General features: G+C 40.6%; 1 protein-coding gene across 2 annotated transcripts; it reads right to left on the reverse strand.

The window, feature by feature from the left end:
• Positions 1-294: 294 nt before the first annotated feature.
• On the reverse strand, positions 295-27,444 carry vclb (vinculin b). Of its 2 annotated transcripts, none has more exons than XM_020654958.3 (21): positions 27,099-27,444; positions 16,552-16,622; positions 14,369-14,519; positions 12,471-12,579; positions 11,548-11,670; positions 11,274-11,434; positions 8,583-8,673; positions 8,315-8,462; positions 7,651-7,804; positions 7,381-7,556; positions 6,552-6,742; positions 4,883-5,082; positions 3,915-4,043; positions 3,632-3,781; positions 3,361-3,469; positions 2,965-3,267; positions 2,753-2,877; positions 2,450-2,635; positions 2,159-2,362; positions 1,945-2,049; positions 295-1,827 (listed from the first exon to the last, which is right to left on the reverse strand). In XM_020654958.3, exons 1-21 carry the CDS (start codon positions 27,264-27,266, stop codon positions 1,681-1,683), a joined length of 3,201 nt encoding a protein of 1,066 aa, XP_020510614.1. In that variant the 5' UTR covers positions 27,267-27,444; the 3' UTR covers positions 295-1,680. The 2 variants fall into 2 exon arrangements, with proteins under 2 accessions (XP_020510614.1, XP_065805804.1); XM_065949732.1 differs by having other exon boundaries at positions 8,583-8,676.
• Positions 27,445-27,980: the final 536 nt, after the last annotated feature.

A 27,980-nucleotide genomic window follows, 5' to 3' on the forward strand; every position in this document is an offset into this window, starting at 1 on the left:
TGTAACTCTTCAGCTGCATGTTATTACATTACAAACAATACATCTGTCTGTGTTCATCAAATACATAAATGTTTGCAAGCAGTATTCACAGTAAATATTTGTAGATTTTCAATCATAACAAGCCTTCCTTGACATTCACAAACCTACTGACCCACTGGAAGACACAATAAGGAAAGCTAAAGGGAAACTCTTTGATGAAACTTCTCAATATTATTGTATAAAGGCAACAACTCTCTTAAAATACAGGGATGAAAATGAATGTACGAGATGAACAGAAATAATAGGTCAAACACGTCCAAGTGCTATAAAATGCTTTATTACAAAATTGTGAACAATGCCTCAGAAAAATGTAGTTCAGGCCTGTTTAAACCCATCTTAGTTGCATAATATTGATATGGTTTAGGGTTTGCATAGAGCATTATTCCACTTAAAGTTGAAGTCATGAGCAGATGTAGCTTCAGAGAAGGATCATGTACAACAAGTGCTTTGAACAAATGAACACCATCATACCTTGTACAAATGATACAAAACATCTATAAACCAAAACTTGCATCCGTTGCAAATAAAATTTCTTTCACAAAGGCACATCAGTTGGTATCAGATACTTAAAAAAGACACATTTTTACTAATGGACATTTCAAAATATCTACTACAGTGACCACAAAAAGTAGCCAGTTATATTTAGTGTATCAAGTCAAAAATGTGAGAAGATTAAAAGAAGATCTAACCGTATGCAGATGATGCTGTGCTCTCTCTCAATGGGTCGTTCTCTTGACTTCCGAAGAGAAATGTGCTTTTCATGTATCACAAGAAATTATTATGCACAACAAGATTACACGAGAAAACAGCAGTCAAGAAGAGCCTCTTTAAATATGACTTAGCTTGCTGAAGAAATTTTGGCTATAAGGCCTCATACTTATGTGCAAGCATGTTTGTAATCTCAAAGCAAAATAGGATACATAAATGTTCTTAGAAAGAGTAAGCTGCTGTTGTAAGAAGCTAGCCCATTTGTTGACCGAAGAAAGACAACTATACTTTCAAAGGTCATGACATAATGTCTTTGGCAGAACCCCGAAGAAAATATAGATTGCTACAATTGCATTACAGTATGTCAAATAATGACCAGTGTTTCTCTTTCACTTACAATAAAAGTGTAAACAGGCATAATACCACTTGATACATTTTGCGTGTTGAGCATCGGCTTGTACTGTACTTGTAACTACTCCTCAAAGTTCATGTGCTTATCCAAGCAAAGGTGAATGAATGAAGTGATAGTAAAATGATCAGTACGAACATACAAAATTGTCTTTAGGTTTGTCTAGAAGAGGCCAAATAACAACATTATATCATGTGAAATCCAACCTCTAATCCAATTATATATATATTCCTGGGATTTTTTAAAGTAAAACACATTTTTTTTTACACACTTAAGGAAAAAAAAACAACTCACCAGTAAAAATCTAACCCATAATTCGCACTGACAGTCCCATCCTTTACATTCTACCAGATCAGCAACTGTTACAGACAGGACATGGGACTAAAAGAGAAGCTTTGCTCATACAGTATTAGAGTGAGGGGCGCTGATATCATAGCTCTGAGAAAATATATTTCTGTCCGTTCAACGTCCTCTTGGACGGCTGGTTTGAACCAGCATGAAGCAGAGCAACAGTAGCTTTTTGCTTACTGGTACCAAGGGGTCTTTCTCACCCAGTGAAGGGTGAAACCTGCGTCTGTTCGGATCTTGATGGAAGCTGCCTCAGCCTCCCTGACCGTCTCCTTCACAGACTGCATCAGGTTCTGAGCATTGTGGACCAACATCTCAGTGGCCTGTTGTAAAGAAATAGAAATTAAGATTAAAGTAATGTACAAGACAGGAACATTGCTTTCTAAAGGGATACAAAGTAAATACTGTGAATTGCAACACATTAAAAGTACGAAGCTTACCTGCTCAGACTCCTCTTCACTAATGTTGGTACGACCCAACATGGTGGCCTTGACTGTGGAAAGGATTTTGAGCTGAGTGCTGATGGTGGGAATACGCTCACACACCTGAAAGAAGGGCAGACAGCTTATAATGCAAAAAGTGTGATACCATGACGTTTTAAAAATGAGTCTTCCTGATATTACAAAATCTTCAGATAGAGTTGAGCGGACTGACCTGGAGCAGGTTGGTCCTGATACGCTTGTCAGTACACTGCTTGGCCACCTCCTTAGCCAATCGTGTGACCTCGTCAGAGGCCTTAGCGATGTCCTTGGCGCACTGGATGAGAGCACGCTTGTTTCCACTGCCTCCGCGCACAAGGCGTGACATCTCAGCCATGAGCAGGGCCATTCGTTTGGCCGCTCCAATGATGTCATTTCCCTATAAAGCACAACAGGACCATAATTAAACTTAATTTATAGGATTTTAAAATACAAGTTCATAAGTGTTTTAAAAGTTTTCCCTTACTTTGCTGGACCATTTACGGGCTTCATCGTGGAGCTGCCTGGCAGCCACCATCATAGGCTCATTGACCACATCACCAGCCTTCTGCTCAGGGAAATCCTCATCCTTCTCATCTGGGGGAGGAGGCCTGGGGGGAGGAACTTCACCCTCAGGAAGAGGAGGTTTGGGTGGTGCTGCTTCATCATTTAGCTGCAAGAACGAGGTAAAGTTTTATAAGGTTTGAAAATACACAAGCTCTTAGATGCTTAACTAAAGCAGCTTTGGATGAATTACCAAATTAAAATCTGAGTTTATAAGAGGATTTACATTAAGCTGATCCAGTTCAGGAGGAGGTGGTGGGAAGTCTGGCTCCTGGGGCTGGAATGCCTCCCTGACCTTTGCCACGGCACCAAGAATCTTATAACCCGAGTCCAGAAAGCCCTTCTGAAGATCTGGTAAAGAAAAAAAAAAATCATCTTTATACCAAATCTACATCACACAAGTCATTACAATCAAACATATTTCTGAGATCATCTTACTTGGATCTTGAATATTTCCTGCCACTGCTTTCGCATCCATCACCATAGGAGAAATTGTCTGGCTCAGTTCATCAGACGCAGCTTTCACCATCTCCCTGAATTTAGGATCCTCAGAGTTCTCCACCTCTCGCTTCGCCACCAGGAGGATGCGGTTGGCTCTGCGGGCGATGCTGGTGGCGCCGGCGACCAACATCTGAGGCTGGTGGTTAGCCATTGCCACACGGCACTTATCCAGGTCCTTCTTGATGGCCTCCTCTGAGGCATCCAGCAGGGATTTGGTATCTATGGCCTCGTCCACCAAACCTTAAAACACGTTTAAAAAAAAAAGAATATTTAAAATAACACTGGGAGGTGTGAAATAGGTGGATGCGATCAGGGAATTTCATGAATCTTCACCTGTCATTTTCTCCACATTGTCAATCCACTGGTTCTTCATGGTTTCAAAATGCTCATATGCAGCTTGGTTGCCAGGGTTTCTCAGCAGAATGCGAGCAGCAGACACCACCTTAAAAATTAGAAAACAATCAGTGCCATTAATTGTCAGTCCAATGACAACTGCTAAAGACTTGGCTCAAGAAGCGAGAAACGCTTAAGCTGTGTGACTCGTGATGCAGAGTGGAGGGCACACACAAACGGAAACAGATATAAACACTAAACCGTGACATACTTGTGGTGTTAAGTCTCTCGTTGACTTGACGGCCGCCTGGATTCCTTCCACTGTGCTCTTGTTGGCAGTGCCGACAGCAGCAGCTTTCTCTGCTGTGGCGCCAAGCTTGTTGGCGTGGTTCTCGAAGTTGGCAGCTCTCTCGTCGAAGACCTGCACATGATTCAATCACATACAATTATTCCAAAAGGGTTCTTAGATATAATACAACATCTTGCCACTAAATATATAACTCTACTGAAGGGGTGAGATCACAGTGAGGAACTGTGACTGTGCAGCTGCTGACCTCATCTCTGTTGGGGACGTCCAGAGGGGCGGTAGCAGCCACTGCCAGTAACTTGATGGGAGTGGTAGTGTCACTGAAGATGTCGGACACCTCCTGAGTCATCGCCTCCTGCATTTTCCCTTTTAGTTCCTTGTAAAGAGGACACACAGATGTTCAAATAAATCAAATAAATCTTCAGGATTTAGTAAAGTAAAGTTGGAATTTCATATCGAGTTTCAACATTTTCTGGTAAAATACATATTTTTTTAAAACATCAAAATAACTACTCACTCGATAAAATGATAGCAAAACTGAGTGAATGATTCTTTAGAAAAGCAGAAGATAGCATGTAAGTTAGAAGTCATACAAGTTTTGAAATGTTACTTGGTTGGATTTAAACTGAAATATATATTTAACATGATGGTGGCTGTTCTCAACTATCTTGTAGATTTAGAGCTTACATTCAGTTCCTCTGAATTTAGTTTCTACTTATTGCTTTTTATGAACCCATGAAGAATGTTTTCTGACTGTCTTCATTTGAGATTCATACAGAAGTTTCTAAGCATGTAGCCATAATCTTTTAACTCATTTTAAAAGGAATCTAAGCCCAAAAATAAATTGAAGTATTTTTAAGATCTGTGATGGGCACAATTTTACCTGATGTTTAATATTTTGCTATCTTCAGTTTTTTCATTATTGCACTTTTTATATGTTATTATCTTAAAACGTCATTGTGACAAGGTACATTAAATATTGTCCTCTCACTTTAAACAACTAACTTTTCTTCAAATCCTTTATTTTGGCAGCCAATCTTCAACCAGTACAACCATTCCATTGTGTTCATGCTCTATTTGCATATCAGAGTTTTGCATGTTTCCCTCACTGCTAACCAGCAGAGGGGGTAGTTTCTCTGACTCTGTGACTGAGTCCTGCTCTATGACAAAGAAGCTACAGGTTTTTAATGTGAAGGAAAGTGCGAGTGATCTTACTTTCAAAGCCTCTTGGAGCTGCTGAGCCACAGCACGAGCCTGAGGGGAGTCCCCTTCTCCACGGGCAGCCAGGTCGGCCAGCTGGGCCATGAGCTGCTCCACCTGCTCACACCTACCCAGCATCTCCTGCCTGTATGGGCCAGGGAGAGCGTTGGCCAACCTGCGACCCTCTGCCACTAGCCCCCGGATGGCTGCCTGGCCTAAATACACACACAAACAAACATACACAAAAAGATTTTTAAAAAGAAACACACAAACAACTCTGCTCCCTGCAGACTTATTAATGGTCAGGCTGAAACAACATAGATGCACTCATGTACCTCAGTGACGAGTCATCTACTGCTTCTCTTTGTCAATGATTACCGGTAATATGATTTTTTTCTACATCACTTCAAAACTATTGTAGTTATTAAATTCTGTTTGTTTAATCTTGTTTAGTAGTGGTTCTCAAACTTTTTCACTCCAACAAACTAGACCTCTGACCCCTTTTTGATTAAATGTTGTCCCTCATCTGAAAGACTTTTCCTGTTAAAAAGCTTTATTACAGAAAATATATAAAATACAAGAGGTCATACATCATTATGGTACTTATAGAAGGCATAGCGTAAAAACATTTTTTGTGACCTCTTCAAACCCCTTTTAGGACCTAGAGGTGAAACGGATCACAGTCAATCCATTATCCTTAAGGATCATAACCCACGGTTCAGGCTGTAGGTCATCCGAAAATGAATGAAAATATGTATCATCATTATGTAAAATAAATGTACTGCTGATAAATCCCTGTGCAGATTTACAGTGAAAAGAATGCAGCTTTAAAATAGTGAGCAGTATAAAACAGAAATGGGTCACAAAGCTGTGATATTTTATTGTGTATGGTACACTTCAACTTTACTCACTCGTGTGTACGCATTTACAATGCAGGTGTAGCTGGTGGTTGGTTCTGTTTTACAACAATCAGTGATTTATAATCGGTTATGTTATCATGCAGCTTACTGTAGTTTATAGCTGTAAACTCAGACTCTGTAAAAGAGCGCTGTGTCCAGTCCAAACTGAAGTACATAAAGTCCCTAAATGCACACTCCCCATTTGTTCTGTCAGTCTTACATAAAACACACTTCAGTAGCAGTCTGTGCACACAGTGAAATGAGTGGTCTGTGTACGTTACCTGTTCAGCAGTGTCAAAGCTCATATGCGAGGAAAAAAACGACAGTTTTTGTTTAGTTTTTGTTCTTGACAAAGTCACAAAGTGATTATTAGAGTTTTACCCAAAAGACAAGAAGTAAGTCTTTATATGTGAGAGACTGGAACCAGATACTTTGATAAGTGAATGTATTTATTTACACTAGAAGGGAAAGAATCCACTGGCCTCTTCTGTATTAGTTCATGTTATGTCTCTGAAGTAAGCTTCACAGCAGCCAGTGTGCAGCTCTGTTGTAAACATGTCAGACGATGTCCAGGTTTTTAAGGAGACACGCCAAAACCAAATAGAAAATTGACAGTGTTTGGAGAGCTTTGTGTAATGTCACGTACAGTGGATAGCGACATGTACTCAAAGTGTCTGGTCTGCAGTTTTGACCACAGCAGCAGTGGAAGGAATGTGAAGAAGTGTGAGGCAGAGATAGAGAGACAAGGAAGTAGGGGAGGGTGGGAGGGTGGGAGCCAAACTCACCCACACCGCTGTCATCCATGGATGGATTGTCAATCCAGCGCTGCGCCTGCTCAATCTTTCCTTCCAAGTGTACAGCTGCCTTTGCAGGCCTGCTGTTGGCCACAGCTTTGTTGGTCTTGGACTGCAAGTTCTGCAGAGCGGTGGCGATCTGTTTTGCCAAAGCTCTGGCTTCAGGAGTGTCACCTTTACCCCTATAAGGAATTACAGGATTAAAGCCTGAGCTAGTATGTTGTCAAACAGATAAGGCTGAAATGAGGTTTGTTAATAGTCAGCTTCACAAATACCAGGAGAGCTTTCATACTAGCAGTGTAGTCTAAATATGGGAAAGTTCACTTTAAAATGTTTTGAAAAGAGTGGATTTTACAGAACAAAGCTCTTAGTCTAGAGACCCCTTGTTCAAGTTGGAAAGGGAAGGGTTCCAGTTGAATTGTAGCATGAAAGGTGAACTCCAGCAGGAAAGCCATGTGTGCATGTTATGACAAGATTTTACAAGATAACTGTTCAAAGAAAACCAGCAGAGATAAAATAGCTCACTGATCTAGGGGAAGGAAATGACTTAACATGAAACTTTTATGCCGATTAGCAGTCCTGAACATCGAAATTCCTGCAGCTGTAAAACCAAACACCAATACTTTGAAGCAATAGTGTTAACAGATGCAATGTGATGATGAAAGGGCTGAATTGAAGCGTTTGACCAACAGTAAGGAAGTGTAAAGGCAAACAAATGGGGTTAAGAAAAAGGGCCAATCCTAGCCAGGCTTGGACTCGCAAAAAAAAAAAAAAAAAAAAGTATAAGATGAAGAAATCTTTCCAGCAGTCAGTTACTTACTGTCTTCTGAGATCAGACAGTTTGGCAGTCATTGCAGCGATCTCTCCAATAGACCGCAAGATGTCATCTCTTTCTTTGGGGTCCTCACACATGTCTGCAATCTTTTTGGCCTCAGTGAGCAAAGCCTTGATGTTCTCTTCTCCCTCTGGACCACTGTTAGGGTCTGCCAGCCAGTTCTGCAGGGGCAGGAAAAACACAAAACATCATCAAATGCTTGAATTTAGAGGTCTTGGCACACATCTTATGAGACGAACAGGGTTAATGACCTACCTGTGCAGCATCGATCCTTTTTGCGATGACCTGCTTGGAATTAGTCATGGCCTCCAGCTTGCGCGCAGCATTTCCCACCTTGCCAGTTAACACGTCGAGCCCCTGGGAAACCTGCTGCGCCTTCTGCATGGCTGCTGGGGAAGTGCCCTGACCTCTGGGGTGGACAAGGAAAACACATGGATACCATAAGCCGCAGCATGGCTAAAGCATGCCTTTAAAGACCACACATCCCTTTGTTTGTTTAGTTAAGCTTAAACCTGGTCCTCCTGTATTTCTAAACTTTCTAAACTCAAACTAAATTGCTCAGTTGTCAGAGCTCAACCAGTGGTTCAAGTAAATTGTGGGTTAACACCAGACAGCTGCTTTGAATCCAGCATGACTAAGGGTCTCTGATGACAACCAGATTTCATATCAGAGGGAAATCATTTCCACTCTTACACACTATAATCTCTCATAAGATGCTTACTGCCTTATTCTCCATACCATTAGAAAGATATAAAATCAACACCTGAATAAGAGAGGGAATGATCTAAAAAATGCCCATGGTTACAAAATAGGATTATCTAAATAAAAACACATGGGCTGCGTAAAATATTTGGGAGATTATTTTGTCAGGATTGCAACACAGACACACAAAGCAATGTAAATATAGTGTAGAGTGTACCTGGCCCTCATCTCAGACACCTGGTCGGTCATCTGGCCCAGAGTCTTGGCCGTGCCCAGGATATCTCTGCGCTCCTTCCCAGCACACAGTTCCCCAACTTTCCCAGCTTCATCCAGGATCTGTCGGATGGCCTGCTCACCTGCGTCCCCTAAAAGCAGAAAAACAAAGTCAGACAAATCACTAATGTCACCGGTTACATCTCGATTGTCCGACAACGTGATTAGCAGCAGAATGAACAGTTGCGGAGAAAAATGTGGAGGTTTATCACCTGGTTGAGCGTTCGGATCCCTCAGCCAGTTCTTAGCATGAGCCATCTTTGAGTCGATGAGCCCCAGAGCCCTCTTCATGGCCTCTGTGTCCTTCGGGTTTGAAAGACAGAATAAATGAATAACTTAAAGGGAATCAATGCAACTGAAGAAAACTCGACCAACGACGTTAGTCATTGCATGTCAACATGTTCTCTCTGTGGGTCTATATTCTTAAGTTCTATATTCTAAGTATGTTCTTTGGGGATGAGGTAAACATATATTGCTGTATACTTTTATTGAGCTTTACAGATATATGTTAATGTTGGCTAATATTGGGCCATCACGCTATATCAGTCTCACTGAAAAACATTTCTGGCTTGCACCTATATACAAACGACTTTATAATAAATATGAAGAAGAAAAGCATAGCGCTCTGATGTCATCATTTCTAATTCTCCCTGCAGTGTCTGATAACTTTAAACGCTTATTAATGAAGGTTCAGTTTAAGAGAGCTGCATTCTGAGTGACTTTTCATGGCTGAAAGTGGCAAAGTAAACATAAAATCTATTCCTTTAGTAGCACACATAGGTGTATCAGATGCCAGTACATTTTGACTCAGTCAGTATTGGCCTCAAATATCCCCTACCAGTCAATTAAATCAATTAAAAAAATAATTATAAATCCGAGGTTAGAGAGTATTATTTCTAATCAGAGGTTTTTCTAATTAACACAATGCTAAAAAACCAGGAGTGTTTAAGTTGTTTCAGAAAAACAAACACAGCTGAGTCCATGTGCAGCATCACTAACATCAGACAGGAACAACCCTGTAGCACATGCTCCTTCTATCATTCACATCGTTATAAAAGCCAAAACACTCTTCATTGTATCTCAATCAGAGCGGATGGAAATACAACAAACTGTCCAGCATTGGCTGACTTGACAATGAGTCCACTCATTGTCGAAGTCTGTAACACAAAGTAGAGTCCTGTAGGACATGGAGCAAAGCAGGAGGACGGAGCGGATGAATGAGTACAATGGCACAAAAAATCTGAAACATCAGGTCACAATTCAAAGTGCAGCTTGAGTCTTCCTTTTGAGTTAACTGCGAGTTTCATAACATATCATACTGCATATGCACAAACTGCAACTGTTTGTCTTTCAAATATTCAACCCAAAAATGTTCTCAACCTTCACACGCATCATTTAGTCAAAGTTAAAGAGAACAAAAAGCCTGTTTTGTGTGAGTAACTGGCAGTGTGAAAGCAGAGCTAAACAAGGGAGGGGGAAAAAAAAGGAAGTGTGCATAGGTGTGAGGAAATGTTAGCAGAGCTGCGTGGGTGTATTAGTTTACTTTTCAATCTTGCGCAGCTGCTGCTCTACCAGAAAACACTTGTTTATGTTTGTGAAAAGCTAGTGGAGTTATGTTAGACATGGAGAGATGGTGGTGGACATTTGCACTTATGCTAAATACACACACACTCATTGGGAAATAAAATCAAACAGAAAGGAGTTACTCATAAAAACAGACAAGGTGTGGTTCATGGCATTAGTAGAAAGATTATGTAAAGTTAGAGGACAGATTTATTTTAATTGGGTTTTAGAATTGTACGCAAACTAGGCCATATCTGTAATGTTAAGTAAAAATTGGCCATTCAGGTATTCAAATTCATTATCCGTTTTTATATGTGCTCTCCTCATATGACGAGTAAAGATTAGGAAAACAGAGCTTTGTCATTATTAGCATCAAGCTCAATACTGCTTCAGTCAGGTCAATCAATAATCAGACAGGTGGAGGACACACATGTAGTGAGGATTAAATGACGCAGGAGGAGGACACAGGTTTAGTTACATGTCATGTATGTAATGAAGCAAAATCAATACAATGAAGGACAGACAATACTGCAAAGATCAACATTTCAGCATTTCTACCTGCTTTTTTTTTTTTTTTTTTTTTTCCAAATCAACACCATTCCATCAGCAGTCCAAACATACTCAAACCGCTAATTGTATGTATTGTTCTAATCATAGTCAATAGTTCAACCTCACAATGAAATCAGTGTGGATAAGCACACAATGGCACCACAAAGCAGACAGCACACACATCTGCCGGACATGCTGCCGCGCAAACAAGGTGCGAGAGGTGAGGCTTACCTTCTACAGGGGGTGAAGGGGGGAAAGAAACAGTGAAAAGAAAAGGAAGAACGACATAAATATAAACATTGAAAAGGACATACCAACGGAAATGAAGTGTCAAGGAAGATAGAAGTGGCATAGGAAAGAGCCGTTTTCATGAGTGTCAGGACAGCGAAGAAGAACGTGCAGTGCAGAATAACAAAAAGAAGAAAGAAAAGCTAAACTAGCTACACAGAGAAACAGAAAAAGTTAAAGCGTTCCTTACTTAATTAATTAATAAAATAAAGGTTTAACATACAAAAAAACTAAAGAAGAAAGTGAAAGGTTTAAATATACACCACTTAATATTCCCAGCCTGCATCAGCCTGACAAAGTCAAGTGTGTGAGAGGAGAGTATTTTTTTTTGTCTTGCATCACAGTTGAAAGCTGCTATCAATAAACATTCCCCCAGAAAAAGTTTAAAGACTCTCATCTAGTGAAAGAAAGAAGTGTCTTGCTGATTACAATATATGTATAACGACAGCTGTGTGCATGAGACTATAATGTAGTGTGTGAAAGAAAAGATTTTTTGTTCGCACCTTGTTTGCCCAGGCATCCTCGTCCCAGGACGTGAGCTGCAGCACTCGGATGATCTCGTTTATCTCGGCGCTCATCTTCTCAAAAGTGAAGTTACGGTTCTTCAAAGCCTCCTCCACACCCTGACTGCCAGAGGTCTTGGTTGTCACGAAGATTTTGATACCTTGAAAAGCAAAATAGTACAAAAATGAATATGTGAACTGAAAAGTGTTGTCCTGAAAACATTAGGAATTAGGTTTTTTTTTTATAGATCAATAAGCATGATTGGGATGATACCTGAGATGAGGATGGGCAGCAGCTCTTTAACTGTGTTCATGGAGTTGACCAACATCACACGGTGCTCCTGGTGGGTCAGCTCCTGCTGTCGCTCATCGATCATCTTCGCCATCTTTGTCATCCCTGGACACAAAAAGCAAAAACAAAGGGAAGGAAAATAACTACTAAGTACATGAAGTCAAGTAACAACTTAAAGGAGCAATATGTAACTCTGATTCAAAGTAATTAAAAAAAAGGTACTGAAGACCATATTCAATACATTAAAGAGAGATGTCTCCACCCACCTCTCCTCCCTAGAGTGGATGTGCACGCAGGTTGCTTTCAGTATAAAACCAGCTCTGCATCAATCTTTAAACATTTCTGTGTTCTAACCTCTCTCCATTTTTATAAAGCATTATTCAGCAGGAGAAAACATTGATACACTTGATGAGTTCAGAAGCAAAACTCTGCATCTCTTGGATACAAACCACCTCGGAAGTGTGAACACCGATTTGCTTCAGTTTGAAGATCATTTTGGATATTCCCTCAAAAACTATAGATCATTTAATCATTATGTGGAGGAGCATGTAACCCTCATCATAGATCATCATAGACCTTGAAATTGAGGATTGGAGAGATTATTGATTGCATTAATCAGCAATGTAAGACGGACCGTTCTTAAGAATTATTGATTTTAATCGTGCTACTTAACAATGATGAATGAAACTTTTTTTTTTTTTTAACTCTTCTTTCACTTGTTATCGAGCATTTATTAGCTTTGATAAGAAAAATCTAAATGAGTAAAAGCTGAATGCGTGTGATTGCTAACAAAGAAAAAACTAAATTTGGACTCAAGGGGAAATAAATAAGTCAACCATGAAAGAAACAGTCTGGGACACAGTGAGGTCTAGACAGCATCCTGACTTATTTATCAGGGGACTGACCTGGTCCTAGATTCTTTGTGTAGGTGATCAGGTCCTCCATAGACTCCACCACCTCGGCCACTGTCAGGTACTCCAGGATGCCTTTGCACACGCGGATTATTTTGCGGACCTGTGACAATGTTTCAGGTGAAAACAAAACAAAAAAAACTCAATCAAACACAATATTGCAGACGAGTGATTATGCAAACACAGCCCCCACCGCCGCCCCTTCTCTTCGCATTCCCTCTAATTACACTCTGATAATGCTGCCTAATGACATTCCAGCCTCTTTGTCCGCTTTCTCTCATGCTTTGTACAGACTGCTGGACTCACAGAGCCATCCCTGAGTAGCATTTGAAAACATGATGCCACCGCTGACTGATGACTCCTGCTGAGTCCTGCTGACTGCTGCAGACAGCGAGGGGGACGCCTGATGTCTGCTCCAAGAGAGCTGATCAGCAACTTTCTTCATTTTCCTCTCCATTCCTCAGAGGAAAAAGACAGATGGGCATGCCTGATGGATAATGAACCTTGCCTGGTTCAAGATTTAGGATGTTTTTGAGTTAGAAATATGGACAGTTCCAAAGACTTATGTGGCATGTTTATCTACCTCTCTGTCTTCTCTATAAGCATTATAGTACCCAGGGGGAGTGCAGGAATGGAATGTCCTAACACCAGAGTGCAGCCTCTGCCATGCTGAAGTAACCATTAAAAATGCACTTAATGAAAATCAATGATGCAAGCTTGAAAATAGTTACAAGCTCTTACAGCTGCGTTTGTCTAATTCTCATCCTCTGCTGGTGATTAGTATCCAGTCAAAGAGTTAAAGATGATACATTTCTCACACAAGCACAGAACTCCAGAAAATGTCCAGATTATTATTTTTTCACCCTGAATTCATCTTTTTTTTTTTTCTTCTTCTTTCTGTCAGCCTCCTACTGTAGTAACATTTCAGCGTGAAGTCAGGGTGAGCTGATGTGTGAATGCAGCAAGAAATTTTCAGGAAAATTCGCCGCAAGCAAGTGGGAGGAGAGGGCAAAAAATCATAGAGTCAAACTCTGTTGCCTGGTCTGCCATCTTGGATATGTTATAAACATAACACTGATTGCAGCAGCGTTCTTTTTACATCATGTCCTGCACTCCCAAGACCCCCCTACCCCCCTCTCCCATCTGACAGGGACAATCTCCAGCTGTGAGGGCCATGTGTTAAAGAACAGCTTAAGAACATTTCAGTGCAGGGTGTCTAGTCCATGTGTGAAAAGGGCTTTAGTAGTGTCCAATAGTCTTTCAGACAATCCCATGCAAATTTGATTCTTCAGACTAATGTAATCATTTTTCTAATTAATAAGTCTAAGCAACTAAGCAGCTAACTATTCCTGCTTAAAGCTTAAGCTTCCTTTGTGGTGCATGCAGGAGCTTTAAGTTCTTGGCATTTGTCTGGTTGCACTGCACTAGTCAGCTTATCAAGAATTCTGCTTTCTGTCTTTATTAATGTTTAAAACCAGCTGAGAAGAGAGGGAGTGAAGTCCTATTGACATATTTTCAGTCATCTGTAAACATGTGGTCACTTCAGGGAATGGGGGGAAAAAAAGGAAAAGAAAATCAAAGCACATGGAAGCAGCACACACCAGTTTGCAACAATGCTTTATTAATGTGCTTGGAGAGCTCTGAAGCACAGGAGGCAGAGAAATCAATTCTTCCTCCATTGGGTGTCTGAATAAACTGCCTTTATTTAGTTGCTTCTGAAGTTGTTGGTCAACCACACCCAAGGAGGAGGACACCCAAGATAATAAAGCTCTTAAGCTGATGATATAACTGATTGATGTGTAATTCCTACAACAACAAAAAAAATCAGCAAACAGGCCTCTGCTGAGGACATTTCTTTAATAAAATAAAGGAACTAATAAATAAATGAATACCTCGGCCTCATCGAAGGTCAGAAGAAGGTCAGAGGTCCCAGATAAGATGCCCCGTGAGCCATCGATGAGGTAATCCCGAGCAGGAACGGAGTAAGGATCAGCTTTCAGCATAGAAGCTGCCTGCACTAGCTTTGTGCATGCATTCTCCACTCTGGGGGGAGAGAAGAAACACAAAGACATGAAAACGAGTCTCAAAAAGAAAAAAATCTCATAACAAGTCATGCTGTTGATATGAAGCCCTTCAGAAGCCAGATGGACATTATACATGGAAACAGCAAACTGCCTGCAGCAAAAACAGATGGAAGCTTGGGGATAGAGCTAGCCGTAACATGGAGTAACTACTGCCTAAGCACGACTTTGTTTAATTTCCTCTTCTTATATACGCAATTCATAAAATTTCAAGCAGACACTAGAGTGAAAGCGGCTGGTATATAAATAACAGAAAAATAGTTTCATATCAACCTCCATACAGGGCTTAAATGGGGTTCTCTCTTCACTGTAAGTCAGAAGGTCAAACCACACTTCTTCATACTATTTTTTTTCATGATTTTATGTTTATGAATTTAGCATGAATTAAGGGATTCAAACCTTTTAACCTGCTTATATTTGACTGTACCCAAAGCTAGGTGTTCACACATTCTGTGTAAAAGCTTAATCATCCTTACACTACTGTCAGTTGTTTCCTTCCTGTATGACAAGCTGTTTTTTCATGCAATCAGCACCGAACATCTTCACACATAAGCTGCATTACAGCGTTGTTACAGCCCTGAAGACAGACTACAAGAAAACAGCCTTAGGGGTTAAGCTTAGAGGTCTGTTCTTTTACCTTGGATATTTTAATGCAATTTTTTTGTTTTTGGAGAAGTAGGTTACTATGATGAGCTTGAGAAATATTTCTTTCTCTCAAAAAGCGGAACAAATACTAAAATAAATACTTAAATACCATTCTATTTTTTGAGTGAGCCGGATATGAGAGATGCATGCTGGGGGAGTGTCATAACTGAAGCCCTGCTTACTGTGACTGATCTAACGGCCTCATGAGGCAAGATTGTGATTTTTCACACAGAATGTGATTGTGACTACAGGAGGCAGAGCTCTGTCATGGCTGGCTCAGGTCCAATTTAACCCTTGTTTCCACAGAAATGTTAACGATTGATAGTTGCCTCCGGGGTGTGATGCACTTTGTGAACTCAGCAGAAGCAAAAAAAAAAAAAAAACTCAGGCTAAGTCCTTGGATATGGCGTCAGGCATGCCACCTGCATTGTATCAAAACAGTCATATTGCGCATAGAAACAGGCAACAAGCCAAGATATACTGTTGAAATGTTGCAACAGGGCTGTTTTCCTCAAAACGGGGCCAAGCAAGACGAGCTCAGTTTCTAACCTTCTCAAGGAGCAAGTTTCCTGCAGGATAAAGGCTCATAGATGAGCATGACATCGAGGCTCACATGACGGTGTGTGTGTGTGTGTGTGTGTGTGTATGCAGAGTCATCCAGCCAGCAGCGTCCTTCAGCATGCTAGCGAGAAACTGCCATGCATTAACCGGACCCCGACAGACACTATATTTAGTGGAGGAGACGCATTCCAGCACATGTGCTGATGGATGACGACAGGGTGACGATGTGACTTTGAGGCGCCAAATGTGTTGAGCCTGATGACCTGCGCCTGCCAATGCGATTCATCCCTGACCTTGGTGGGGGGGGATAAGGAATAAAGTCTTTATGCGGACATATGGAAGCTGAGACCTACATAAGATTTAGCTAATGCAGAGAGAAAAAGATACATTAAAACACATGTTCATATCTCCTTTTCTACATCGATATGTTAACGTTTTTGTTTTATGTTTTCACGTTAACCTAAAGCAGCAGCAGCAGCCAGGGGCTGGATTGTACGAGGGCGTGTATGAGTTTGTGGCCTTTCTCCTTTTGAGTAAAGGAGCTCCTCTGAGTGCAATGAAGTATTTATGTTACACTGGGGCAAGACTCTGAGGCACTTAACATGCCATGCCTGACCTTTGCTTGGGCACAACCAGCCATTACTGCAACAGATAAAGAGAGAAAGAGAGCCCCAGAGAGGCGAGTGGGTTCCACATACTGTAAAGAGAGAACTGTTTCATCCTAATACATTTGAAGGGTTTGACACTGAAAGAAATGGAGGTCTGAAATAAGAGTAATCTTTGCTTACTTGATGAAAGCTGGTGGCATGTCCCTTTTCATGATCTGGTCCTCTGTGGTCTGTACAGTCTCCTTCCCCACCTGGTAAACACAGACTCCATGAATAAAAATGTACTTACCGTGATTCAATGCAACAAGTTAAATAAATAAATAAAATAAACACACACATCAAAAGAACTCATTTTTCCGAACCAGACTTTTCTGATGTTGCTCATGGGACATTATAATTAATACCAGCAATGAATTAACACAGACTATATCCCTAAAGTAGGTGCTGCACAGGGTATCAGAGCATTTCCCAGCATGCACTGTGCAAAGACACCTTTTCAGGTCACTGGTCCACCACAGTGTATAGACCAATACAGAGAGAGCCCATCTGTGCTATACCAGTCATACAGATATTTTTTAGAGGCATTAACAGACTGGAAGAGGAAATTTTGACTTGCAAAATAAGCTGAGCTGTCTGGGAATTTTTTTTTAAAAAGGGAAATGAGCCATTCGAAGGGTCAGCAGGGTCATTCTTTTCCATCACAGTGGATACAGAAGATGATACAAAGGCTTACCTACAGTGTGCCTAAAGGAACAGATTAGAGTGCAATAAAAAAAAGGAGAATCAATGCATTAATTTGGGAGCTTAATTAATTGCGATTAACGCGTAAATTCCATAGACTGTAAATATGAATGGACGACGCCTGAGTGACGTCACTCATCTGTTACTGCAGGGGACGCCTGAGGTTCATGCTGGAAATGCTAACTCAGCCTAACTTTCAATCAATCTGACGACAGGCTGAGAGCCGAAGCTGAGGCGGGTTTTAAGCTTCTTGGCAAACCGCTACACTGGTCCCACCTGTCAATCAGGTCAGCTAAAAGCCTTTGAAACAACTGTGGATAATACGTATCGTTGATAAAATCAAAACGAATGTGTATTAAAAAAACCGTACGGTGTGTGCCCACACAATAACTAATCAGATCTAATTCGTCCTTTGTACCAGGATGTAAATATGTTAATATCTACTTCTTTTTGCTGTAATGCGTATGTGACTTCCGGGGCTCCTGGAACAGGCGTCAAGCGGACACTCGACGAACTGCAGGATTATGCACCTGAGGTTGCCGCTTGGTAAATTCTTACAGCCCTGATTTGAACTGATATTATTAGGTTCCAAATTTAAAAAGGCCAAGCAAAACTAATAAAAAATGTTCACCTGATAGCATTTTAAAAGAAGTTGTTTCACTCTAACTCTGCATCCAATAAGCTACTCTATCATATTTCAAACGTGGTGAAGCAGAAACCAAGAGTGGTAAACACTCTCCAGAGGGTTCAGGAAACAGCCCCCACCTAAACCTCTACACTGATGACTAGTTCATCAGTCACAAGGCTTTTGTATCTGTCAACACCTTAAGCTCTGACACTAAGTTTTAAAGGAGTTGTCATGCTCGTTCTGGTTCAGCGATATTAAAATGTTGATCTTCTTCAAGGCTTTGATGAAACTTGGGCACACATTTCATACATGGATAGTACGTCATATGCGTGAGTAGAAACTCTGTAACCACAACTTTCCCCCTTCGGGAGTTTAGTCTTTAATCACAGAGTTTTGCAGAATGATGTCCCGTTACTCGTCCAGTGAACCATTATATCAACAAGGCAGCTGCTGGGGGGACGCCAGGCCTCAGCACAGTTATAATGTGCAAAGCAGCTGAACGCCTCCTCTGCCTCAAATGCCAAAATGACTCACCTCCCCCATCATGACCTCAGCTCTGTAGGGGGACACAATTCGCCCACGTCGAACTGCCATGGGTGAGGGATCACACGCGTTCCTACAGGGACACGGATCAAGCTGACACAGGTATAAATGAGCTGCATCACGGCCCAAATGGGACATGTCAAACCTTTTCTTTTCCATTTCACATTTAACAAATGTTACCTGATGGATACCCTCACTATCACAAATCAATTAGCAATATGTTATCTTTTTTACATGTTTAACTCTGTTCACTGTTACAACAAAGTTTTTGTAAACCACAGAGAGATTATTTAACTGATTTCCGCTTGCCCTCAGCTCTGGGGAATTGTTAATGGCATTGCTGTGGCACCACTTACAGACAGTTTTCAAACTTAGTGAATAGATAAATACATTAATAATTCAGCAGCTACACTGGAAGTAAAATGATTTTGCTTTTATTTTAGGGATCTGCATTCTAAATTTGGTGCTGTGGTTAGCATTCCCAAAGAGCTCATCAATGTGTCTGACACAAGGCAGTAGCAGAGTCATTTCAGGTGGTTGATGCAGAGACTGTAATGGAGCAGAGCAAACATACGTCTCCTCGTTCCCCTTTTATCCCCGGACCAGAGAGACTCCAGAGAAACTAAGTGCTTAAATCAGGGCCAGAGGTTGTGCCAAACCAAAACTGGGGCTTAGCAGAGGCTGTCCATCTCAGAGCGAAGAGGTAATGCCACCCTGACACTCCACCAATGAGCGGTCCTGAACAAAAGCCAACGACAACTAAAGCTGTTCTGTCTCGTTCAACTAAAGGGCAGCGGGGCAACAGACTAGGGAAATAGGGCACTGACAGAGTAGTAAACATTACTGAGGGGGCAGAAAGTGGCAAAAGAATCACACACCCACTAACAATACTGATGTAACCTCAATAAAGAAAGTACCACTCTCTCTTCCATTTGTCTCCAATATACAAACCAAGTGTGTTGCCAAAATAATCTTTTACAGATTTTGCAATTTTCTTAAATTTTGTGTCAGATTCCAAAACACTTGAATTTTAGTATTAACATTTATTTGTGTGTCTTTAGAAAAATGTTTGTAAAAACATTTGAGAACAAACTTCATTCTGGACATGAAACTATAACCACTTCAACCACTGTAAAGCTAATTCATATTTGTTTGTACAGTGATGACACACCGATATCCCCTCCATAAGTTACACTTTTCTGAATGAACTGAAACAAGTCCAACATCAATGTTCTTAATTTTTGCTCAGATACTTAGTAAATTTTATAGTTCATCAAGAGTAATTTAAGCAGTAAAACAAATAAACTCACAATAAAAATGTTTATTCTGTTACTTGTACGGACATTTTTTTCCCCCTATTTTTCAAACCTCAAAAAAAAAAATGTGGGACTCCAACCATTTGTAAAATTTGCATATCTATATTTTCATTAAGTGGATGAGAATAGGATGAACACCATTCTGATCTTGAAATGACACATCTTCTAAGATACTGGTCAACGTCTAAATAAAAGCTTAATCTAAGAACAGAACACATGACTTAGATTAACATGAGATCAAGTCAAGTTCAGACATGATTGAAACTGACGAAGAAAAGAAGACACCATATGCCACAAATGTGGAGTCAAAAGCCAATTGCAAGCTGAATTTAACGAGTGTTGAGTCATATTTTCCCAATAGCATCATGCAGCAATGTGTCTGAGGCTTAAGCATAGTTGAGGCGCTTGGTACTGTTTCCAACTGGTCATCATGGTCTTCCTTTCCCCCTGCAGAGCCTCTTCTTATTGTCTGAAGTTCAAAAACAGTCTGTAGCAGAACAGGGATCCAGATAAATCACTGCAAAAATAGAACTGTGACCCAACTGTTGTCAAGCAATCCGTGACGCCTGGCCTTATTGCTATAAGCCTCTATCCAAAGTTTCCACATCCCATTCTTATGATACCAACAGTAACCAAGCTTGACATGAGGGGCGGCAACTTGCAATTGTTGAAACTACTGATTTATGTTCACTGTTTCCATTTCTAGCTGTCTGAAATCTAGTAAAGAACTAAAAAAAACTGTCTTTTTCTGAACTTCAATTTATTCATTTTATATTGATATAAAGCTGGGAAAAGCAGCAAAGAATGATATTTTTAAATCTGGAACCAATTAGCTTTATGTATGACTGTAATAACCAATTATTTTCCTGTCATTAATTTAGAAATAATGAAGTACTCTTGAGAGGTAGGACTGAGTATTGGCAGAACTTGAAATACCATATAAAGTCCCATTACTTGAATTGAAATTAAAGTGTTTACTTCCAACAGTCTAAGTTTATGTTGTAAGACTGGAGAGAGGGAGTAAAATAGCTTAAGATTGAACATGGCATGGCAATTCTCAACCTTTGGAAGAGAGAAGGGAAGACGAAGTTAAATGTCCAGTCAGTGTCAACTCATTCTCTATCAGCATCGACTCCCAGTTTCCACTTCAACCTTCTTTTCTCAATCTTTTACCGATCCAGTGTCATCTTCTTCCAAGCTGTCACACAGCACACTACTGGCTGACTCGTCTCATTTACCATTTCTGGCTAGAGAGGAAACACTGACACTCCTTTTACCACTCTCGAGCGCTGTGTGGAAACCCTGTGTTGTGAAGTAGCTTGATAAAGTGGCGGCTCCTTTAGAACAAACTCAGCTTTGTTGACAGCAACCCATCGCTCTGCTGGGAGAAGAAAGGCCACTCTGACAGGCTCAAGGCTGCCAAGACACTGCCTGCCTTTCACATGTTGGGCAGTTTCAGCACAATGCTGCACTGGTAATGGTGACCACCAGGATCTATGTTGGAAAATTCTGGCAAGTGCTCGGACTGCTGCCCTTAGCAATGTCCTCCAAATAAATTAAGTTATTCAGCGCAGAGGTGCAATTCTGACACCGATTCCAGCATTAAGTGACTTTGTACTGCAATCTGATGATACATGCTCCCACGAATTGATGGCACAGCACTCCATTAGCTCCTCTTGATCAATACTCCCAGAACCAGTGAGTGCTGTGTTCCAAGATATCAAATGACTTTTGACTAATAATGACTTAGAGGCTCAGTAGAGAGGTTGCACCAAAGGTTAACACCTTTATCATATATCTGTCAAGTGGTGACCAACATGGTTTATTCATTTTGTTCAGGAAGTAGCTCTACGTGGGGTTTCCAAGGTGATGAAAGTCACAAATCAAATGGCCCGCTTGGCTCTGACAAAACATTCTCTGCAGCCAGAGAAGATATATCACAGCTATCTGTCTCATGTTACAAGGGCTTAGCAGCAAGTACAGTGTTATTGGGGAGCGGCACTCATCAGGGAGAATCCTTCTGTTGAAAATAACAGTGAGTGAATACAAGGCCCGTCACAGACGAGTTGACATTTTCCACCAGAACACGGGGTGCTTAAGAAACCGATAACAAGAGATTACTTTTATTGCATCTGCTGAGGAGAAAGGAGCAACTTTACACCCAGTGATGCTATAAGGAGATTTAATGGACCATAAACCAAGGGACCTACATCTTTCAGTGCACTGGAGCACCATCAATTTGCATTTGAGCTATTGAAACTGTCATCAACCATTTGGGGGAAAACTTCATCTATAATTTATATCTTCTAAAATAATTAGAGCGAAGTATTTAAAAGCTTGTAAAGTTTGTTTTTAAGTGTATTATTACGGTAATTAATTAGGAATTTATACCCTTCGATTGGGTAGCACAATTTCAGTGTTTCACTTCATATCATTATCACAATATTGAGCAATTTTATCCCACAAGGTCTACCCTTGTTTGTACTTTTTGGAAACTATTGATGCCCCCAAATACTGTAACTGCACTGTATGCAGACATCATTTTTTAAATGATGCATCATGTACAGGATGAAGGTAAGATTATTTATTGAAAAAAGCATGTTGACAATGTAAAACTACAAAACTACCACTCAACTTTAATCTTTTTGGCAACAGCTATGTTGATAAGCGGTATTTGCAGGTGTGTTTTTGGAGCTCACTTAAAAGATCCAGTTCTTCAGGAATATAAATTAAAAGAATTGTTGCGAACAAATTGTTTGTTCTCAATCATTAAAACCTGATAACTCTTGAATAAGTGGCAGCCCTTCTCCAGTGTATTGTAAACATCACTGCAAAGAGAGAGAGGGGTTTCCCTTCTCTGGCTCACACCACAGTTCCTGAGCAGGGCCGACAGCTGCCGGGTCTTCCTGACTTGGCTTCCTGCATTTCCTCATCAAGTCAACACTCCTCCCGCCCCCACCTATCCTGACCATTTTTATTCTGACAGACAAAAGTCTACAGGTGCAATATGAATGAATATGAAAAGATTGGATTATCTCTTTTCATTTGAAATAACTTCAGCATCTGCTGTTCTTATGTTGCTGCAAACTTCAGAAGCTTAGTGTGAGCTGCATGAATTGATTTCCCTTGGAAAAGTTGCAGTAAGCTGGAGCACCAGGTTTTAGAAGGAGTTCTCTTTTGTTTGCCTTAAGCGCCTCAGTTAATGAACTAATTCACTTCCCATTTGTAAAGGATGAAAGTGGTGGGTGATTGAAAAATGTCACAATACTCAAGGGAACAACTTCCTTGCAATGGTGGCATTGTTGCATAAAGCACAGCGGTATACTGTAAGCTTAAAAACACTGCAGAAGCAAGGACTCTTTTCTCAAATACCAAGAGCAACTGTACAGTGTGCACACACACACAGTAGGATCTCAATAAGTCATGAGAGCCTTGCAATGTGTGCAAACAGGAAGTCTGACAGGACTTTATCTGCTCCAGGACCCTACATCCCTGGCATTCTTCTCATTATCCCACGCCTATAAAAAGGAGCTATAAAAATAATGAAGTACAACAGGCCTGAAATAAAAAAGGGCCCCATTCAGTCAACTTAACAGAATGCTGACACAGAGAGGCATGTTGTTCTTACATACATACATTTAAACTCTCAGATTCACTTATAAAAAGATAAACACTTCTGTGTCTACTTAGCTTGTATTATCTTACACTGAATAGGTATAATGGTCTGATTTTAATTCACTTGTCACTTGTCACTAAAACCAGCAGCGCAAACACTGAACAGTTCTCCATCAGCTAATCCGGTTTTAGACAGGGATCTGCACGATTAGTCAACTAAACTATTAAACAATGTCACCCTTGCAAGATGGTACAGGGAAATACACGTATGTCAAACTAATCATTATTCATATTTTTCATTAATTGAGGCCAACAATGCTTGTTAAATGTTTTGTCTAAGCTGTAACACAGCCACAGCTACTATGCTAAAGCTCCAGTAATGGGCCGGATCTCCCCGCTCTACTGCTCGGATGTAAACCGGCCCAGTGGAAGTACGGCATCCCGTAGGAGCATCGCAGTTTGGCAGTATTTTGATCTCGAAAACAGATGTTAAGACTACCAAGTTATGTTTTCCTTTAGTGTATGTCAGCATTGCAAAAGCTGTTTGTGCAATAATATAGAGCAACCTATTGCAAAAGAGCTTTTGCAAGGATGCTGAAGTCTTGCTTATTGAAACCATGTTGTTTTCACACAAGTTGACCACAAGGTCAGTTAACCACATCATATTGGTTAAGACGACTCCAAGCTGCAAAGATATACAGACAGAGGTAAAGCTGACAAACAGTGGTGTTAATGCCTTCTCTGGGAGCTTTCTTAATTAATAATCATGCTCAATACGTCAGCAAAAATGTTCATTGAAAGGGTCAGCTTAACCCCCCACTGAGCACAGAAGCATTCCTGCTTGCAGGGAATTCTTCACATTCCTAAAATGCATCTCTAATTGAGGTTCCGCTATCGGAAAACACAAAAGTCAAAGATGCTGAGCACAAGTGAAGGATTTTGGATATAACAGATATATTTGACTCACAATGGTTTGCGGTAAAGCTAAGCTAAAACATCTGGGTCAGTTGTACTTTTATGTGCATGCATCTGGAATAATACAATTAATAATTTAAATGTCTGCACCTTTTTCACAGTGAGTGTACCAGATCTCATTAGACATCCCATACCTCATCCTCTTTCTTCCATCACAATATATGAGCGTTTTCCCATTCAAAGTCAAAATTGATTTACTCAGCTCCAGCTTCTGGCTCAAGAGTTATTGAAGAGAAATCAGGAAGGAGGAGGGCCTCTGTGCAACATGTGGTTTTCTGAATCACACAGTCAATGAGGTAGATTAAATAGCTTTTCTTTGACACTGCCAAGCTTTGTAAATGTCTAACCTAATGGTAACAGGCTGCCTCATCTCTGGCCTTTCCAAGAACGAGCCTCCCTTTAAAGTCGTTCCCTCCTTACTGAGATGCTCTACTTTGTTTAACAGACTCCCTTAAACTCAGTCACTTTCAACAGGTGCACACTTAAAAAAGCACGTTTCAAGGTAAGTGTGTAAAACAATGACTACACATTGGAATAACAACACCTGGACAGTGAAAATAAGTTTTTCCAAGAGAAGATTAAATTGCTCTAACAAGAAACAAGTCGAAAAAAGAGTCACACACTGCATTTATTTACTCATTCGAGCTTTGTATGACTCACAGGACTGAAACCAGGAGAACATCTGATCCTTAACTTCTAAGTCATAACACTGTCCATGTTGTAATGTTGCTACGGTTACTGGAAATAATTACAGGCCTATCCATTCATTCAGACCTCTGTTGGAAAAATCTGATCACAATCAGAAACATCCAACGCGGCTGTATCATTTCACCCCCAGCTTGTTGAGGTTGCACAAGCCATTTCATGTGTAAGGGAAATGCTGACAACGTTGCATTCATGTGTAATTAATCATGAAAAAATGTCATGTCACTATTTTTAGAGCAGCCTTTTCTGGCAGCAGAAGAACTTTTAATCAAAATGATACAGACTATTACAGATATATCTGATGTGTCAGCTGACATTTACAACTTATCAAGCAACTCGTTCTCAATATTAATACATCCCATCCAGTGGTTATTTTTCTTTTGCTCTTTAGTTGGCATATTCTACTTTCTTCACCAGTTAGCTGCTGGTGCTGGGCCTATGACATCAGACACACAACCTAAGAAGTCACCAAAAAGCCCCTTTGAAATGCTCCTTAGAGGAAGGAAGTTTTATGGGTGTAGACTTGAACACAATAGGGTGCAGGCCTTCTTTAAAGATTAGGAATTGAGGGAAAACAAAAGGTATAGGGAAAAATGGAACTAGCCTAAATTGCTCTGGATCATAAACCTACTGAACACACTGCAGCTAATAGGCAATCTCTCTCAACAAGGAGTATCTTCGCTGACAGGAGACACCAGAGCAATTGTCCAAATTTATCTACCACCAACTGTCAGGGGCTCTGTGCTCGACCAGACTGACAGAGAGAATGAAACACAGGAACCAAGTCTGCCTTAAATTAGTCTCTATCCCTTCCTCCTCTCATTTCAAGCCACTATATCTGACAGCCACCTCATATCCTATTGTTTCCTTCTAAGAAACTTTTCTTGTAGTGGTTTGTGTTGCAGGCTAAAATTAGAGGAAACAACTTTATCATTTCCTCACTTTTTTTTTTTTTTTTTGCGCTGATAGTCGCTGAGAGGAACGTCAGTGTTGTTAGGTTCCTTTTAAATTCTAAATATAAATGAAACCACAGCTGCAGCTGGTCATCAGGATGCATGCAATGTAATGTTTTTTTTTTTCTAAGAACAGTCTGTAAATACATAATTAATAGCCCCAAAGAGACATTTTAATTGTGCAGTGTGGGTAGAAATGAAGGGCACTAGCAAGATGTGAAAATGTATGACTGCTTGCCATATTGCATCAAAAGTGAGTCAAATTATAGGAGAGAAGTTTTATTTTTAGTTTGCAAAGTTAAGAGTGCTTATTTTGTTAGTACACGGGTTCTTTAAACAATATTCAAACAATTTAGGTTAAATGCTGTGTTTCTAGGATTTGGGGTTTTGGACCAGTATATATTAAAACAATGAATATTTTATGTTCATTTCTATACCAATCTGATTATTTGATAATAATGAGCTACAGATTTGCCATCAAGATAAGGTGTAAGAGTAAAATCAAACAGTTTAGAGGGAAAGGTGTGGAGCTTGGATTTCAACTCAGATCAAACCATATGATCGGTCAGTGAAGGCAGCATTACACTATCATAAGCATATCGATATATCTGACGTGATATTGTGCAGCCTTTGTGAAGGTTGCCTTTTGCAGCGGTTGTGTGACTTTGTATTATTGACTAATTTCGCTCAACTCTCAAAAGCTCCTGGTCGCCTACTCTAATGCAGACTTGTTTGAAAAGTTTCAGTGTCAAATGAAATGTCCTCTTATTTTGGGTCAGTTAACCGAGGTTTCTAAAATAAAGCATCTTGTATTTAAAGTGAATTCATTCATTCACAAACAGATTTCATTATGATATTGAATTAATTCCACTGATTAAAAAAAAGGAGTAAACTAAGCTGATTCAGTGCCTGGGTTGTGGCACACGAGCAGCAGTGCCTACGTCAGGATATGGCAGTCGGCACCAGAGGAGGCAGGGCGTATTTTCAAGGGGAAAAGGGCGTCACTGCCCTTTGCCCCGACTCAAACAACTTTAAATAACTTATAAAGCAGCCCTTTAATATCTTACAATTATAGAACAGAGTAAGCTAAAGGTGTTTAATGTAGGTGCGAATCAAAGTATAAGTAGCCTATGAGTCGGGGGTGGGCGGACGGTGTGGGACAAAGAGCGACAGGTATCCTACAGCACCCGCCGACTTTGGGCAGACTTCACCAGGTGGGGGGTACACTTTTCTCAAAGGGTAGTAACTCACCCGAACAAGGTTGCTCACAGCCGCCTGCACGGCAGCCACCGGCGCCGTGAGATCCGGAATAGCTTTCCCGTCAACTTCACCTTCTTCATGCATTATCACCAGATGGGATATCTGCTGAGCCACCGGCTCCAGGATACTTTCTATCGTCTTCGTGTGGAAAACCGGCATGGTGACAAACTTTGGACCACTACCCAAGAGAGGAAAAAAAACAAAATATCCAACCACCGAAGGCAGTTATCCCCCGAACTCCCGCTACAAGCGTGTTAAACAATCCCCGTTTTTTCAGGACAGTTTCACCGTCCGGTATGAAGACTACAACTACTCCCGTGAAACCTTCAACGTGAAAAAAAAAAAAAAAACTCCCAGTCAGAGAGTGAGCGCCAGCTACGTAAACGTCACCAACGTTCTCCGCCGCTTTGGCCAATCAGTGGGCGAGAATGAAACTTCGCCAGCGTTTCATTGGTTCATTGGGCTGCCGCTCTGCATCAGCACCTCCCGCTTCGACCCAAGCCAGTTTGCCGACTGCGGTTTGCCAGAGATCCAAGTGCTCACTAAATTACGTAATAGATTGTCATGCCCTAAAAAGGGAAATATGTGTCTACTGTTTGTGAGAAGTAGATTCCAGGGGATGAAGGTAAACTAGTCAGACAAGGTTTTGGCACTTCAAGTACAGACATAGCTGTAACTCATAAAAATCGTTCTTCAGAGCTCTTTAAAAAACAAATAGAGCAGGAAATTCCCAATATAGCCTACTACAAACTGAGCCCTTAAATCTTCAATGAACAGGGTAATAGACATTTTTCCTGGGTATTTTTGAAACCATCTTATCACAAAATAATATGTTGCATACTATAACAGGGCTTTGAAACAATTAGCCTATTT

The sequence above is a fragment of the Labrus bergylta genome, chromosome 21 (assembly GCF_963930695.1).
Source record: "Labrus bergylta chromosome 21, fLabBer1.1, whole genome shotgun sequence".
Lineage (NCBI taxonomy): Eukaryota > Metazoa > Chordata > Actinopteri > Labriformes > Labridae > Labrus > Labrus bergylta.